At 35.5% G+C, this 18,292-nt stretch overlaps 1 protein-coding gene across 1 annotated transcript in view; it reads right to left on the minus strand.

Annotated features, from left to right (window-relative positions):
- MEGF9 (multiple EGF like domains 9) overlaps positions 1-18,292 on the minus strand; it is an 80,980-nt gene that overhangs the window by 4,310 nt on the left and 58,378 nt on the right. The window contains exon 3 of the mRNA XM_065879707.1: positions 7,466-7,605. Within this exon, the coding sequence (XP_065735779.1) occupies positions 7,466-7,605 (140 nt within the window). The remainder of the gene's footprint in view (positions 1-7,465; positions 7,606-18,292) is intronic.

Consider the following 18,292-nt stretch of genomic DNA (forward strand, 5'->3'; position numbering starts at 1 on the left):
CTAGTAAGGACTGAAGCAGCATAACATCTGCAAACAGGAAACAAAAATGTGTAGAGTAATTTACATTCCACAAAGATTCAAAGGGACACTCAGAACTCCTATTACAGAAATAAATGAGTAAACTCTACAAAGAAATCTAGGAAGACAATGAAATTTTTACATGATAAGCTAAATATAGTTCAGTGCAAAAGTATCATAAGTAATTTTATTTGATTTCTTTTCCTTACTAGTGAAATATTTACAAAAAAGGGGAACAAGAATGAGGCTGTGGAATAAAATGGTCTGACAACTGGAACAAGATATGAAAAACCAAAAGAATGAAAATTATTAACATACATCTCAATTCTTATGTGATTACAGCAAAGTTCCTTGAAACTTCATGAACTTATTCAGAAAGACATTTTTTTATTATATGAACACGTAACTCTGAATTAAATCAAATTTGCATGTAAATATCACTTTTAATCATATAATTTGTTAAGGCCTGATAGTGTTAATGATATATTTCATATATGTAACAAAGTAGTATATCCTCACACATTGATAAACACTTAAGGTACTGGTTTCTTCACAGATCTTCTTATATCCTGATCCCTCTTTAGCAATGTATTTCATATATGTAACAAAGTAGTATATTCTCATACGTTGATAAACACTTAAGGTACTGGTTTCTTCGCAGATCTTCTTATATCCCGATCCCTCTTTAGCTGTGTATCATTGTGACAATAAAAATAGCTGAAAAATACATACTAGGAAACTGTAGATTTGGGCTCTAAAAATAAAATAAATGTCAAAGCGTTCTGCAGGTTGGAAAAGTCAAAACCTGCTTTATGTATAAAATCTGTCTACATGCTCTCCCCCTATTAAAAATGTCCAACGGAAATAATTTTCAAGAAAAATTTCTGATAACGTCCTAAACTTTAATACAAAAATATCTCAAAAATTAATAGTTCTGAAACAGAATAATTCTGGATGCGTTCCAATAACATGCCATTTGCAATGTGTCAAGAAAAGGTCTTATTAAAAAACAGTATGTATATATATATATATATATATATATATATATATATGCTTTTAATACTTTGCTCCTACAATGTTACTGGACCTACATGCTTATTATCTTGGGGCTCTCTACTATTCTAGGTAAGACCTTCAAATGTTTGTCGTTGTGCTTATCACAATACAGCTTCACTCTCCTAAACCATTTATATTAGAATATTTAATATTTTTTCCAGAAGAATTTCTTATTTCAATTTGTTTTATGTCACAAGCCGCAATGAGAAATCAATAAGAAAAAATAAGCCTACATGGTAAATATGTTATCTGAAAAGTAAAGGAGGAATCAAGTATAACAATAAAACTCATCAGTTTTTAAAAACAGCATGCACATGGAACACAGCTATAGAAAAAGAAAATTAATAAATTAAAGACAGATAAGACATAAATACACCAGAATGCTACCAATAGTTGTGAGGGGCAACAGTCCTTTAAGTGAATTTTCCCCTCTAATTTTTAAATTGTCTCTAGTATGCACTTACCACTTTTATTTTTACTATCTTAATTTTTTTCTGATTACAAAATTAATACATTGTAAAATGTACCAAATGCATATTGTAAAGTATTTCAAAAGCTCAAGCAATTTTAAAACATTTCATGTACAAAACTGAAGATTGATTTTTACAATAAAAATAAAGATCATAACTTTTAAAGTCCATACAGAGCAGGAACGAATAATATGAATTTGCTTTTCTAACAGCTTACAACTCCTCTTTGGGAGGCAACATAACATAAGAAAAATGGTATGTATTTCATGTTAGATATGAGTTCCATTCTCAGCTGAACCTCTTACAGCTATGTGACCTTCAGCAAATAGCTTCTCTGAGTTTCATTTTTTTAATATGTAAAATGGGATAATAATTCCTTGCCCAATGATTTAATGTAAACATTTCAGAGGGTATATGTAGATATTCCATAGGATATAATGCTTCAAATTCCTCCTCTACAAACTAGGAAAGCTTAACTAGATGAGATCTAAATTCCCTTTAAAATCTGAAATTTGAGAATCTTTCTTTTATGATAAATGACATATAAAAATTAGCTGAAGTGTAACTTTGTTCATTATGCTCTGCCTGGAACCTCCCAAATATAACAATACTGCCTTAAAATTCACATTTTCTTTGCTGAAAGATGGCCAAAGGAGCTAACCCAAAAAAAAGAATAAGTGTTTCCTGAAGATGATCTCATGCTCCTTGGCTAAGCATCAAATAACTCTGGTGGGGGTAACCAAGAACGTAACTGGTCAAAGGAAGAATGCAGGGTTCTTTTCCAACCAAATTCAGTGAAAAGGCTTTGAAACCATAAATCGCCACCTGTAAAAAGCCTTTTCCTTATTTATGTCGTCACCTCTAGTTCACATATAAACCCGTCAGAAATGCAGCAAGGTACTTTGTTATAAAAAGAAATGCCTAATCTTCTCTATGCAACAGAAGACAAACTTCAACCTGTTAAACAGAAAGGCCAGCCTAAGCAAACAAGGGAGAGGGTAACAGAAGATAAGGTCAGAGAGAAAGGCAGAGGCCCAAAAAATGTAGTCATGGGAGGAAGTTTGAATTTTATTCCAAGAGGGATAGGAAGACTTTGGAGCATCTGAGCATGCGAACGACATGATCTGGTTTTACATTTTTAAAAGATCACGCTGGTTGTTATGTGAGACTGGACTGTGGTGGGGTGGGGGTCAGAGGATGAGAGGACAAGAGAGAAGGCAGAATGGTCAGATGAGAGCGTGTCAAAGTAATTCAGAGAGATGACAGTTGCTTAGACAAGGATGATAGCAATGAAGGTCATGTTGAATGTCAGGCTGACAGAACTTGCTGACAGACTGCATCTGCAGTAAGGAAAAGAAGCAAATGTGACTCCTATGGTGCCAGTCACCAAAATGAAGAACACTAGGAGTAAAGTGGGCTTAGCTTATATAGTAAAATAAAGAGTTGTTTTGGATGTGTTAAGGCTACCCTGCCACTTAGAGCAGCGGTCCCCAACCTTCTAGCACCAGGGACTGGTTTCATGGAAGACAACTTTGCCATGGACAGGGGTGGGGGAGTGCGGGGATGGTTCAGGCAGTAATGTGAGCGATGGGGAGCGGCAGACGAAGCTTCACTTGCTCGTCCGCCGCTCACCTCCTGCTGTGAGGCCTGGTTCCTAACAGGTGGCGGACTGGTACCGGTCCACTGCCCGAGGGTTGGGGATCCCTGACTTAGAGCATTCAAATGAAGATGTCAAGTGCACTGTTAGATCTTTGAGTGTAGAGATCAAGGGAGAAATGTAACTCTGGTAATTAGCTCATTTGTAGATGGCATTTAAATTAAATCCAAGGGACTGAATGAGATCATTTAGGGAGAGTATAAATGCAGAAGACAAATGTGTCAAGACAAACAAACCTCTGAGGCACTCCAGTGCTTATAGGTGAAAAGAAGAAGATCTAGCAGAGCTGACTGAGGAGGAAAAAAACAAAACAAAACAGGAAAGTGTGATATCTTAAAGCTAATTCTTTTTTTTTTTTTTTTTTTGCAGTACGCGGGCCTCTCACTGTTGTGGCCTCTCCCATTGCGGAGCACAGGCTCCGGACGCACAGGCTCAGTGGCCATGGCTCACGGGCCCAGCCGCTCCGCGGCATGTAGAATCTTCTCGGACCGGGGCACGAACCCGTGTCCCCTGCATCGGCAGGCAGACTCTCAACCACTGCGCCACCAGGGAAGTCCCGTGTGTGATATCTTAAAGTGAAGAAAGTCACTGAGGAATGAAGGATGAAGGAGTGGTCAACTCAGTCAAGCTACTGACAAGTCAAGGTACTCACCATGAGACACTATGAATACACGAAGTCGCCTTAAATTCTTAAAAAGAAGTACACTATGTGAACATAAAGTTTTAGCTTAAAAATGACAGTCCCTCCCACCTCCATTTTAAGGGAAGTATGTGTTCAATAAAGAAAATCTAGAAAAATACAGGAGAATAGAAATAAGATAAAAATCACCCAAAGAAATCTGTTATTAAGATTTTGAATACTTCTCCTTGCATCTCTCCTTATATAGAGTAGTTTGGGTTTTGCTTTTTAAATAGTCTAAACATATGGCACATGTCATTGTATACCCTGCTTCTTTCACTCTCTCATGTCGTTATATTTCATTCTTTAAAACATTTTCATGGCAACATAACAATAGTTGCCATTTACTGACTGCTTGTAATTAGCCAGGCACTGTATAAACATATAGCACTGAATCTTCACAACATCCCATTAGGCAGTTACTGTTATAATCCCAAATTTCTAAGTGAAAAAACAAGGCTAAGTAATTTGTACAAGGTAAGTCAAGACTTCACTTTCTGTGCTCTTATCATGTATTGCCTAGATAACATAATTTGCTTCATTCCCCGCTGTTAGAAATAGAGTTGTCTTATTTTTTAGAATTATAACTGCCACTGTGGTGAGCATCTTTGAACATAAAGCTTTTTATGAATTTCAAATTATTTCCTAAGAATTGATTCCTGGAAACAGAATTACTGGACCAGGGAAATATTTTTAAGACACATTTCTTTCCAAAATATTTTTCTCAATATACTGTATCATGAAAAGGTTACTTTAAAAATCTACTTCAATCTAAAACACAAGGTATAGATAAAGACTAGGTGGGTGGGGGAAATAAGAACTGCAAAAACACAGTAAGTGGCCACCAGAGGGCAACCGTATCACAACACTGTTGAAAAAAAATCTTTTGAAAGTTTGAGACAAAAGGAAAGACTGATTTTCTATTAAGCTGGCAGTTTTATATTATTTGCACTCTTTCACATTAGATTCCACTTTTATTATATTTCCAGAGAAACCATTTATTTCTTATTACTAGCTGCTTTAGAAATCATAACCATGAAAAGGATTTCTTTTGCCTTAAATTATCTCCTGAGCAAAAACAGGTTGGGATTTATGTGACACTAAAGAAAGCTACCTCGCTGCTGCAAGGAAAATTAGAAATGAGAACCAGCAATGTAGACTGCTTCCTGGTACCATAAATGACCTAGGGAGCAATTTAAATCAACTCAGCATGGTGAAGCATTTCTGTTGTTATCCAGGATTGAAACTCATCTTTGCTCTGTAAGTTTCTCCATTCATTTGTTCATTTATGCAACAAAAATTTAGCAAATACTTATTATGTGCAAATATCTTTACTAAATATTGTATAAAATGGTGAACAAAGCTGGTATGAAACTTACAATGTAGTGAATAAACCATATATGACTCATAATCACAAATAAATATATAATTACAAACTGTGATATGTGCTATGAAAAAAATACAAGTGTATATGAGAGTGTATAATTGGGAATTATCATTTAGCCTGGAGCATGAACTGCTTTCTAATGAAGTCACTTTGAACTGAAGGCCTGAAGGAAGCATATGGTTTAATAAGGCAAAGGGGCCAGGGGTGGGGGTACAGGTATATTAGAAAGACCATTCTAGGCAGAGGAAAGATCATGTATGAGAATCTTGGGACAGCGGAACATAACACGTTTTAGGAGTAGAAGCCAGCATGACTGGATCACAAACAGTAAAGAAAAAGAATAGCACAAAATAGAACTGGCAAGTAGGCAGGGACCAGATCACATAACTGAAAAAAAAAACAACCCAATTTCTTCTAAATCAATTTGTTTCACCACAGACTACAGGATTAGAATGAAGAATAAGATTTCAACACATTTTTCCAGGGTACTTTCTTTTCAAATATTCTGCTACCTTGGTCTCATAAAAACACTTGTACTTGTCAGACTAGTATGTTCTGGTTTTTTTTGTTGGGGAAAAAAAGATTTCCAAGGAAGTATCTCTAATCCTTACATTTAGGCAAACTGAAGAGCAGAAAAGCTAATTGTCTTTAGTTTTAAATGTTTAACTAAGTAAGCCTAGATGTGATTTTCTTTGTTTTTATACTGCCTACGGTTTGCTGAGCTGTTTGAATCTGTGGGTTGATGTCTTTCATTAATTTGGAAAACTCTTGGACATTATCTCTTTAGATATTTGCTTCTGTCCCAATATCTCTCCCCTTTCATTCTGAGCCTTCAAGTACATTTATGTGAGACCTTTTGGCTATTTCCCACATGTCTTTCCTGCTGTTCTTTCCATTGCATTCTTTTCCTCCATGCTGCAGTTTGGATATTTCAAATTGAGCTGTATTTAAATCTACTAACCTTGTCTTCACTGTATACAATGGTATATAACCTTGTCTTCACAGTATATACTGTATACTTCTGTTAAGTCCATGCAATGAGGTATTAATTTCAGACATACTTTTCAGTTCTAGATTATTCTTTTGATTATTTTTTATAGATTCCAAATCTCTTGAAATTTTGCCTCTTTTCATCTATTTTGTCTGTTTTTTCCTCTATTTTCTTAAAATATTAATTTTAGTTATTTTAAAGTCATTTTATGCTACCTCTAACACTTGGGTCATCTGTGGGTCTGCTTCCATTGTTTTTCTCTTTATTATTGGTCACATTTTCCTACCTGAGCATTGTCTAGTGTTTTGATTGCCAGACACAATGTACAAAGAACCACAGATGATTCCCCTTTCCTCTGTTAGACAGATATAATGAGAGGATCACCTCAGTTCAATCAGAAATTGAGATAGGTGGAGGATGGACTGCAATATTAGTATGAATCAGTTCACCTATGGTTCATCACTACTTCTTGGTCATGACCCTCTAAGGCTTTTGACTGAAAACCTAGCAGGCATGTGTCTCCTCAGCTCTGAAAGACTGCAACAGATTAGTACTTCCCTTAAGTAATGTGAGCCTAAGTCCCACTCCACACACCTCTGAATCTGGCAATGTCTTGAGAGAGAGATGGTTGTATGTTGTAGCAGGTCCTCTCTTTCTAAAGAGATTTTGTCTCCTAAGCACCACAAGACTGAGAAATTTCTTTCTACCTTTTGGGACAGCCTTCCATCTCCTGCACAGTCAGCTTATGTCCTGTGGGAAAATTGGCCTTGTGTTTAGGGCTCCTCTAGTTTCCAATTCATCACGCGAGCCCCAAATGACTGCCAGAAGCTCTTCTTGTATCTCTTTCCTCAAGAAGAATTCTTTTACTTGGACCAAGCCTGCTCCTTAGTCTGTGCCCAGAATCAGCAATGTCCCTTGAAAGGAAAAAGGCTGGGTGATCATCAGCTTATTTAGGAATACCCTGTCTGGAATTTTAGTTCATATAGTTTTCCTTTCTTCCATGGATCTCCAACCAATATGATTTTTGAAATTTATATATCTTTTTAAAGTTGTTGTAGCAGGAGTTTGGCTTGCTATGACCTATTACATGCTACTTAGAAGAGAAAGACCCTTACAAACTATTTGGGAGAATCAACTCATAGATGAAGGACTTCAAAGTGAAAAGAACAGTGGACTCATTATATAAAAAGGTAAGGAAAGTGTGTACCTGTGAGGGCATCACAACTGGCAGACCGATTATTGCATTGGCAGGGCAAGCAGCCATTCTTATTAAAGTCATAATATCCATCTTGGCATCTATCACATGAAGAGCCGGTGACACCCACTTTGCACTGACATTTCCCAGAACTGCAAATAAAAGCAAAGACAATGAACAAAAGTAAATAAGTTTGAAAGTTTTGTTGCCTAACACCCCATCATAGATGATCTTGATGTAGAAATAGTTTCAACTAGATTCTATTCACTAGATGTACTGAGTGATTTTTATTTTGAATTGGAAGTTGAGCAGCTTCATGACTATATTAATTCAATTAACATAGTACTAACACTAATCATTTTTGACAATTTAATCCCCTGCACTTGGGTAGTCTAAAATAGATGATAAAGGAACCATGGAGAGTACAAGTCCCTGGTCCTTCAAAATCTTTATTTACTAAAAGCACTGGGGCAAAGAACTGGCACTACTGCTACATCTCATTCCTGAATCATTCCACAGTTCCCTCAGAATCCACACTGCCCAATCTGGAGAAGAAATACCACCCAGCCCTCATGCAATCTAGCTTTTGGCTGAAGAAGATGAAGGCCAGGACCTTAATGAATGTGCTGGAAACTCGACATGATTTTCTACTTTAGGTCAATGCTGTATTAAAATATTTCTGATAATTAACTGGAATTCACAACTAAGTAAATATGACTATAATGGGGACCTTTATTGGTTTCTGAATTAAAACCATATAAAAATTCTAGATTGTCGACCCAAAAAGAAGACTAAAAATCTAAAGTAAGAAAAATATTTTATTTAGTATACCATCTCTTCCTATTAACCTGTTTTCTTAGATGTCAATTACATCAGTGACATCATCTCTCTCTAATCTGTGAAACTTACATCTTTGTTGTAATTTTCACCTCTCCTCTCTCTACCCCATGCTCTTCCAATCACTCCCTCAAATCCAATATATCACCAATTTCAGTCAAATTTTCTTTCAAATTTTCTCTTCTTATTTACTCTGTAGTCACCCCTCTTAGAGTATCTTTCCTCTTCTTCACCTCTCAAACTTTTTCCTGCTTTCATGCTCATCTTTTCCCATGAAACTCTTCCCTGACTGGTCGACAGAGATCTTTTGGCCTCCTGACATCACATACTCTATACCATACATTTTATTCCTAATTATGGACTTCTCTATATTCTTTCATATATGTACTCTTGTTTCTCTAGTTAGATTGGTAAAGACCTGAGGCAAAGGCCATATCATGCAGTTTTTTAAAAGGTTATCTTCAAGACTTAGCATGAGCCTAGGAATAGTATACTCTAACTATTTTCATGTCATACATCTTACTCAGTAAGTTTGCTGAGTTCAGGGACCATATCTTAGCCATCTTGGTATGCTCAGATTCTATTATAGTTCCTGGTTTGCTGCAGGCACTTAATATATGCTTGATAAATAAATGCTCAATACACAAACTGAGTTTTAGAGTTAAGCACTGGAAGGGAAAAAGAAAGATGAAAGACTATACTAACTACTAGAGTTCTCAAAACAGCTAAAGTACTTTCCCTTTTTCAACCTTTCTTTATATGCTCATTCTGGACATCAGGTTTTTAGACTTCATCTCAGTAAAATTTTGGCACCAGTCATATTGGATGGGAGACAATATAAGGTAGAACTGCATTTCAATATAATTATTTTAGAGACTGAGCTCCTAATTATGAGCCCCTATGGGGTTGTTCATTTTAGTTCAGAAGACTAAGCTAAAATTATTAATACTTACACAGCTCTTACACACGTCAAAGTAATCCCCTACTGCTTCCCATATTCCTATTTCTGTAATAAAAATAGAAGTTCTAAATTTGAGTTATTGGAACTTTGGGTTGAACTTTGCAGAATGGAAGTAAAGCAATTTTCAGCTGTGTGTATTCTATTTGTAGCATACAAACCTAAGAATTATTTTTTTAATTTGAGATGTGCCTCTCTGTTTATCAGCATGCCCTGGGCTAAATAATGAGGCTTTTGCCTTCTATCCTAAAAAACTATTTTGAGCAGCTAGAGTTGAAGTTTACTTCTCTCTCCCACTTACTATGGTTCTTTGCAATATCCCAGGGTATGCCAAAAAGGAGTAGAAAAACAGTTGTACCTGGTATATTTTTAAGGCATAACTCAAAACCATTCCAGAAAGGAAAGAAAGCCAGGATTTTGTAAATAATAAATACTTAATATATCTTAAAGCCTTATATCCTAAGAAGTCACCTATCAAACTCTGTATTTCTATCTTAAAGCTGCCTAATATACTTGGTTACGTAATTTCTTGACTTACAAATAATTTTACAGAAAGTGTAAAATGGAACAATGTCATCATTTATTGAGAGTCTATGTCAATAAATATATATTCTCTCTAATCCTCAAAATAACTCTACAAGGTGGCGGTCATAACCCTCATTTTACTACTGAGGGAATTCAGAGGGTTAAAGTTACTGTCCACACCTAGTAAAGGCAGGTTTATTTATACAAAGCCAGACTTTCCCACTCTGCTACCAACCCTTTCCTCAGTTTAACTCTATATTTGTACAGAAAATCTGACTGCCAAATAATCTGATACCCACTTACGTATCAAGCTTCATTCTGTAGATTCCAAGCACCAAAATTCACCATTTATTTAGGTTCTGACCCCAGTGAGCTGTTTCTGCCTTGCCCAGAATAAATCCCACTCTCTTTTCTCACTGCCAGTAAATTTCAGGTCTTCCTTAACAAAAGCTGAGAGTTCTTTCTGCTTGAAGAGACTGCAGCCTAACAAAGTCCAAGGTTCTCAGAGACACAAGCCCAGATATTTTGATGTTTAGTTAAAACTTAATTAAAGCTTGTATCGATCATACTATAGAAGATGATTATTCTCTTTAAAAATCCAACAGAAATATACATTTCCAAGTCTCTCAAGTAACTTTGCAAAAAAGAAAACTGAAAAAAAAAACCCCAAAAGCCCACCTGCATACATATATGCAGTCTTACACCAGAATACCCCAAGGTATTTAAAGATCTAGCAAAGTAAATCTGTATTCATCAAATATGAAGTTCAGGATTATCTTATGACTCAACAAGAAGGAATCAGTCAACTTAAGTCTCACTATACTGTCAGAAAATTATAAAGGATATAATGTACCTTTTGGAGACTGGCCTTAGCCAATTTCCAAGGCTTTAAAAATGTTAATCAAAATATGCTTGCTCCCCATTTCTCTATAGACATTAGGTTATTTGGTATACAAAAGAATAAACAGTTACTTTTAATGGCAGTGTCTGCCCAATCCACCATCTATAAGAAAAAGGTATTACCTTGGAATACCTAATCACCTAATAATATCTCATAACCATAATATAGCCAGTGTTCCCAAAGTAGTTGCTATTCCTGTAAGTGACCTTTCTCTTCATAGTTCTGCTCTAGACACTCAGAAGACTGATATAAGCAGGCATCTTTCTCCCTGGAAAATATGCTCCTTAGTTCTTCATTTAAAAAAAAAAAAGTGGCTTTATGAATCTTGATGAGGTGGTTGACTAGTCTAGATACCATGCATCACTTTTCCTGGGTAGATTTTAAAACAACAAGAAAGGAGGTGTTTTTTCTCTATTTAAAAAATATATATAGAATGGAGTGGGGAAGTTTGGTTGTGAGCCTGCAACTAGTAGTGCTTTTCCATCATGTTACTCATGGCCCATGGCCAATTTCTGCCTATATAAGAATTAAATCACTCAGCAAATATAAAGCTTTCCCTGTGTGACTTCTTTTATAGAATAAAGCCTTTACAACACCGCTTTTCATGGTCTCCTTCTGTTAAAGACCGCTGAATGCTTTTTGAAGCAAAGGTCAATGATATAAATGCAATGAAATTAAAAAAAAAAAGAAAAGAAAAAAAAGGCCTGTTAACAGACCACTTATGCTTATCCATAGGTTTAAAATGAAAGAACCAAAGACTCACATCTTCATATCTGGAGAATAAGGGCACAGAGCTGGATTTTGAAAAGTCAGAAATCGATACTACTGAGATCAACTAACAAAGAATTTAAGATGGAATTTCCTCATCTGGCATCACTTTTTATAGACATGAGTTAGTTGCCAGTAAAGAACTAATGAAATATGGATAAGTATATCAGAAAGAAGAATATGGAATTATTTATAAAGGAAGCACAAACATTGTGGAACTAAGCTACACTAAGTATACTAAACATATATTATACATTCTTAAATTACCCCAGAACGAATTATCAGATTTTCTTATGGTGTCAGTGCTTAGTTATAGAATTTATCACATTCACAGGTGTGAACAACTATTCCAAGTTTTAAACACTTGAAAAATTCCCTCTTAAAATGTAAACAATGTATTTTCTGACATGAAGTTATTAGTTTTTCAAAAGGAAATTCAATGGTGTGTCATCTCAAGATATTGTACATATTTATGTCATACAAGTACTAACCAAAATATCATTTTAAAGGTTCTGTTTTAAGATGAGTGGGTGGAGAATCTTCAGAATTTCCATTATTTTACTAGGGTAGGAAGGGTGGAACACAGGAAGGGAGGTATCAGGGTCTATGGAAAATTCATAGCCTGAGGAGACAGAGAGAGCTTGGTTCAAATTCCAGCTCTGCTAGTAACTAGCTGGGACTAAGTTCTTATTCTATCTTGGACTCAGTATTCTCATTTGTAAAATGAAGATAATTATACCAAACTTTGTAAAGTTCTTGTGAGGATTAAAGATCACATATACAGGGTACTTAGCACAGTGTCTGGCACATAATCAGTACTCAAAAATGAAAGAACTATGAAGATGATGACAATGGTCCTAGATCTTTAATTTTTTCTGTGAATTGTAAAGAGAATGTGTTAGAATCTCTACTAGGCAAAAACAGACAAGATTATTTACTTTTAAAATTCTGTTAACAAACCTAGAAAAATGGCAAGAATTTATGGGGTAATTACTAGTTTGGAGGAAAAATGTGGCTAGGAAAAGAGAGCACATTATGAACACATGGTAGAAACAGTTTTTGGAAAGAAAATTTAAAAATTGAGAAGGGAAAGAATCAGTAAAATCCTACATTAGGTGGGACCAAAGCCAGCAAGAACTGATATGCTTTTGTACCAACTAGCTAATTGATTTAACTTTTTTCTAAATTGCCAAATGTCTTGACATGTTTTACATTATCAAAAACATTGTCTATTTTCTTCCTAAGATTTACAAGGTATAAATTATGTGCATGGCATACCTTTATATATAATGTTATCAATTTTAATTCAAACAGTCACAGAGTAACTACAAAGGTATAGTTCTAATTAGGGGAAATTAATTTATTCAGACGCCTTGCTTTTCCTCCTTCCTTCTTCCTGAGACAGCTTACATGTTGTCACTCTGACATGGAAAGAACGAGAAACAGAAAAAGAGAGATAATTAAATGTATCAATTTTCTTCTGCTGCCTCTTTTAATAACTAAAAGCAATTTAATTTAGGAAGAGACTTAAACTACTAGTTAAAGCAGAGTCTGAAATTAGAAAATTGCTGATTGCAAGCTCTCCCAATATATTAAAAATAATATTAAAAGGCAGCTAGCTTTTTCTAACCAGAAAAAGCTTTTACATGGGAAAATAAACAACACGAAAAGTTATTAACAATCCTTAATATCATGTTTGGCTCATGGTTTGTAAAGGTAATGAAAAAAATAGTTTCTCCTTTTTATGAAAGAAACTCAATAATCAGACATTTTGGCAAAAGACTATTTGCATTTAGTGTTCCTCTGTCTTTCTACCATCATGGAAAAGACCATTATGCAATGAGCAAAGCTCCTTTCCTGGAGGAAAAAAGAAGATAGCTTTATCGTTGAAAACATTGGGCTATTATACTAAACATTCCTTGTTTTTTCGAGTCTAAAGTATGTTTAGAGGAAATTCATATTTGAACAGAAATTCTTAATACTCAAAAAGGGCACTGCCTAAGTGTAAAAATATTTTCTGATAGCTGGTCTTACCAAAATCAAATTTAAAAGTTTATTTGAAAAGCCAGAAGTAAAACTTAATGGTAAAAAAAATAAAAGTATCATATTTCCAGAGCCACAACTTGGGAGGGCAAACTTAAACTAGGAAAGTTATTTTTTATTTCCTTCACTTTTTTTTTAATGGAAGAAATATAGCCATAAGAATTTGCAAACCCACACAATTACTCCATTATTTGATAGTGATTTCTGCATTTCAGAAGTCATTTTGAAACAGAAAAAGCATGAAGTCCCAGTATCATCTTCTTGAAAAGATGATGCTTCTCACATGTTAACATTTGTATTCTTTTGTAACCACTGTAAAAGGTTTGCTTAGTAAAACAACAATTATTAATACTTAATTTGTTTTCACACTGAGTTCTAAAAATTAACTTGTAGCGCTTAGAATTTAGAACTCATTTTCTCACAGAAATGACAGCCTAAGTGGTGGCTTAGTTTCCAGATGAGCGAACAAAAACCTATTTAACTCAAAATGTTGATATCAACAGTACTGAGGACCAAGTAAGTCCTAACTAAGCCTTTGTGTTCTGAACCCTGTACGGGGTGGAGTGGTCAGGGGGCAATATTAACATTTATTGAATTCCTACTATGGGGTTATAAATGAAGTGCATAGAGCAATATTTATCTATGCATTACTTAATTTTGTCCTTACAATATGACATTCATTAGTTTCAGTTTTGTCACTTTCTTGCTGTTTGATTATTGGGCAAGTTAAGTTTCCACATCTGAAAAATAAGAATAATAAGCCCTGTTTCAAAAGATTGTAATCATTGGCTAAATTTACATATTTAAGTGTCTTCCGAATATTAGTAGCTCCATATATGGTAAAATACTAATATTGTCAACATCCCCAATTGTTAGAAAATCAGCAATGTGAATGACTCCATTTTCGAGGTCACACAGCCAGAGAATAATCAGAATCAGAGCCTAGGTCTTCTGCCTGCTAATACAATGTTTTTTTCTGTCTCTTGTATATTACAGATTACCTCTATGTACATAATGAAAGCAATTCAGAAGGATTTAATGTGCTCATCTCTATAGACTTGCAATACTCCTAGAAGAAGCTTTTATGTTGATCTTCTCCTGGCTCAGTCGTCATTTAAATAACTCCTCAGTTGAATGAGACTTTAAAACAATTGCCAAAGAAATAAGACATTGCTTCCGATCTGTCTCAATACAATTACAAGACTTAGGAGCTCGTTTCCTACCTGTATCTAGCACTATTTGCAAATGCCCCTATAACAGCCAGTTTCCTTGCAAAGCTTTCTTTTTCCCCCTACCAACTTTATTGATATAATTTTGCAAAAGTTTTTCAGTCTTCATTTTTAAATTATGAAATATTCTTTCAAAAGTAGACAAATTTAGGGCTTCCCTGGTGGTGCAGTGGTTAAGAATCTGCCTGCCAGTGCAGGGGACATGGGTTCAAGCCCCAGTCCAGGAAGACCCTACATGCTGCAGAGCAACTAAGCCCGTGCGCCACAAGTACTGAGCCTGCACTCTACAGCCCGCGAGCCCCAACTACTGAAGCCCACATGCCTAGAGCCTGTGCTCCTCAACAAGAGAAGCCACCGCAGTGAGAAGCCCGCGCACCGCAACGAAGAGTAGCGCCCGCTCGTTGCAACTAGAGAAAACCCACGCACAGCAACAAAGACCCAAAGCAGCTGAAAATAAATAAATAAAATAAATAAATTTATTTAAAAAAAAACAGAAGTAGACAAATTTAAAGACAATACAATCATCTTTGAGTTATTTAAAGAACAATAAACTCAAAACTTTGATACCCACTAGTGAGACATTTGAAGCCCCTTAAGGGGCCCTCCTCAACTGCACCCTTTCTCTTGCCCCAGAAGCAACTAAGTTTTAATCATTCTTTAGCTTTTTAAGAGGGCCACTTACTATGTATTACTAAATAATATATAGTTTTGCCTGCTCTTAAACTTCATTAATAAAAATAATTATGTATAGTTCGATTCACTATTTTCTTGCTCAGAAGAATATTACGTTTTTGAAATTCATCACTGTAAATTTGTATAGCTGTAGTCATTCATTTTTCTCTGCTGTATATTTCATCATATGAATATAACCCTATGTATTTATTCATTCTTCTAGACATTTGGGCTGTTTTCATTTGTTATTATGGATACCAAAGGCTTCTGTGAACCTTCTTGTATGTCCCTTCTGGTACACATGAGCATGCTTTTCTCTAGGGTATTTACCAAGGAATGGAAGAGCAAGGTAATAGTTTGTGCATGATCAACTTTACTAGGCAATGCCTAACTTTTCCAAAGTGTTAGCAACAATTTACACTCCCATTACTAGTGGAATAGTGGTCTCATTGCTCTGTATCCTCACCAATGCTTGATGTCATCAACTTTTTAAATTTTGGGCGATTTGGCAGCTTGCCCAATTGTATTGTATCATGTTCTGGTTTTAAATTGTATCATGTTCTGGTTTTAAATTGCATTCTCCTGATTATTAATGAGATGGAACATGTTTTCTGGAACATGTTTTCATGTTTATTAGCCATTTAAGCTTCCTCTTCTATGAAGAGTCTGCCCAAGTATTTCTGACATTGATTTGTACACATTCTTTATGTATTCCTGGAAAAGCAAACCTTTATCAGTATAATGTGCTACAATTATCTTCTCTCAGTTTGTGCCTTGTCTTTCCACTCTTTTCATAAGTTTCGTAGTTTAATGAAGTGTTAAGATATGAACTCTGGAGCTTAACCACCTGGATTCAAATCCTGGTTTTATCACCTACCAGCCATATGACCTTAAGTAAATCATTTAAACTCTTTGTGCCTCAGTTTCCTCACTTACAAAATGGAGAAAATAATAGTACCTCTCTAATAGGTTTGCTGTGACGATTAACTTAGTTAATGTGTCAAGCATATAGTACAGTGCCTGACGCATAGTAAAGACTATGTAAGTACTGTCATAACATTAACATTATTGCTTAGGAAATCCTTCCCCACCTCAAGGTCATTAAGACGCTTTATGTTTTGCCTTTCACATGTAGGTCTTTAATCCACCTGATCTTTATTTCTGCATATGAAGAAAGTCAGAGGTCCAATCTCATTTTCTTCCTTACAGATAATCAAAGCTCTAGTACAATTCATAGAAAAGTCCATTATTTTATCCCTAAGCTTTAATACTTCCTATGCCATATGTCAAATGTCTTCACAACCATGGATTGTTTCTGAGCTTTCTTTTTTGTTCTATATATCTGTTTGTCTATTCCTGAACCAATACCACACTGTCTTAATTACTATAGCTTTATTTCCCTCCCCCCCCATTTTTCACATAAAATTTTTTGAAAATATAGCTATATTGAAAGAACAGTATTTTGAGTATCTGTGTATATATTTTGCTTTACCTAGTACTCCCCTAACCCCTTCTCCCAACTCACATCACTTCAGCCACAATCACCCTGCTTTTGCTCAAATATGCTAGGCATATTCCTGCATCAGGAACCCTGTACTTGCTGTTCCCTCTATTAGCAATACCCTTTCCCTAGGGGATCCACATGGCATGCTCCCTAACTTCTTTTTGTTATTTATTCAAATGTCATATTCTCAAAAAGGCCTTGGCTAGCTACACTATCTAAAATTATAATATCTCTTACTATTTAACATAATATATTTTTTATTTCCTTGTTTATTCTCTCTCTCCCCATTAAGACTGTCAGCTCTTAAAAAACAAAAGAATGTCAGCTCTATGAAATCAGGGTGTTTTATCTGTTTTTCTCCACTGCTGTATTCCCACGGCCTAGCACAGTGCCTGGCACATGACAGACACTCAAACTTTTTTGTTTAATGATTATGTAATCTGGCTCCAAAAATCTGTGTACCTTTCTTCATTAACTCTGATGCCTTCTGAGTGCACTATTCAGTGCACTATTCACTGTCTTCAATTTAGTCCATTTAATATTTTCCAAGCACCTAATCCTGATGCTTTATATCACATTTAAATAAACCTCTTAGAATCTTAGAAATAGGATATTTATTCTAGGTGAGCAAAATGAGACATTTAATGACTGGTCCATGATGGGTCAATCAACCTTGGAAGACAGTGATCCCTTGGGTTTGTTCTTCAAAGCAGGACAAAGAAGAGCTGATAAAAATAAAATTACTAGCCCTCAAAGAAAATGCTATTTTACTTAACTTCAATATTCTATGATGACCCTGCTAAAAGGGGCTCTTTAATGTTTATAATCCTTATATAAATAAAGAACAGAGGCTAGAATGCCTTCTGGTTTTCTCCTGCATATAAGTTGACACTAGGTTTTAGGGGGCAACATTGTCCACTAGATCAGTGGTGCTCAAACTTAGGCATGCATCTGGAAAGCTTGTTATAACACTGACTGCCCGGCCCTATCCCAGAATTTGTGATTCAGATAGGTCTAGGGCTGGCCCCAAGAATTTTCATTTCTAATTAATTCCTAGGTTATGCTGATAATGGTCTGAAGACCATACTCGGAGAACCACTGCACTAGATTAACTGGAAAAATGTCATTGTTCTTATTTTACTCCCTACTTTTAATACTCTTAGCCCTGACTTAATTTCCACCTCTAGGCTTAGTGCTGAACCCTTTATTTGGTATCAGTTCTGACCTAAGGAGAGGGTACTTACAGCAATCAGCCTCAGTGATATCTGTCATCAAGTTCCATTTGCTTACTGGTTACTTTGACCTCAGTCCCCTATATTCTCAATGACTGAATTACAACTATTGACCCTAGCTTCTCAATGCCTGGCTCCTGGTCCCAGTTGCCCTGCCTCCCCACTTCCCA

This window comes from Phocoena phocoena, chromosome 6 (assembly GCF_963924675.1).
Source record: "Phocoena phocoena chromosome 6, mPhoPho1.1, whole genome shotgun sequence".
In the NCBI taxonomy this organism is placed as follows: domain Eukaryota; kingdom Metazoa; phylum Chordata; class Mammalia; order Artiodactyla; family Phocoenidae; genus Phocoena; species Phocoena phocoena.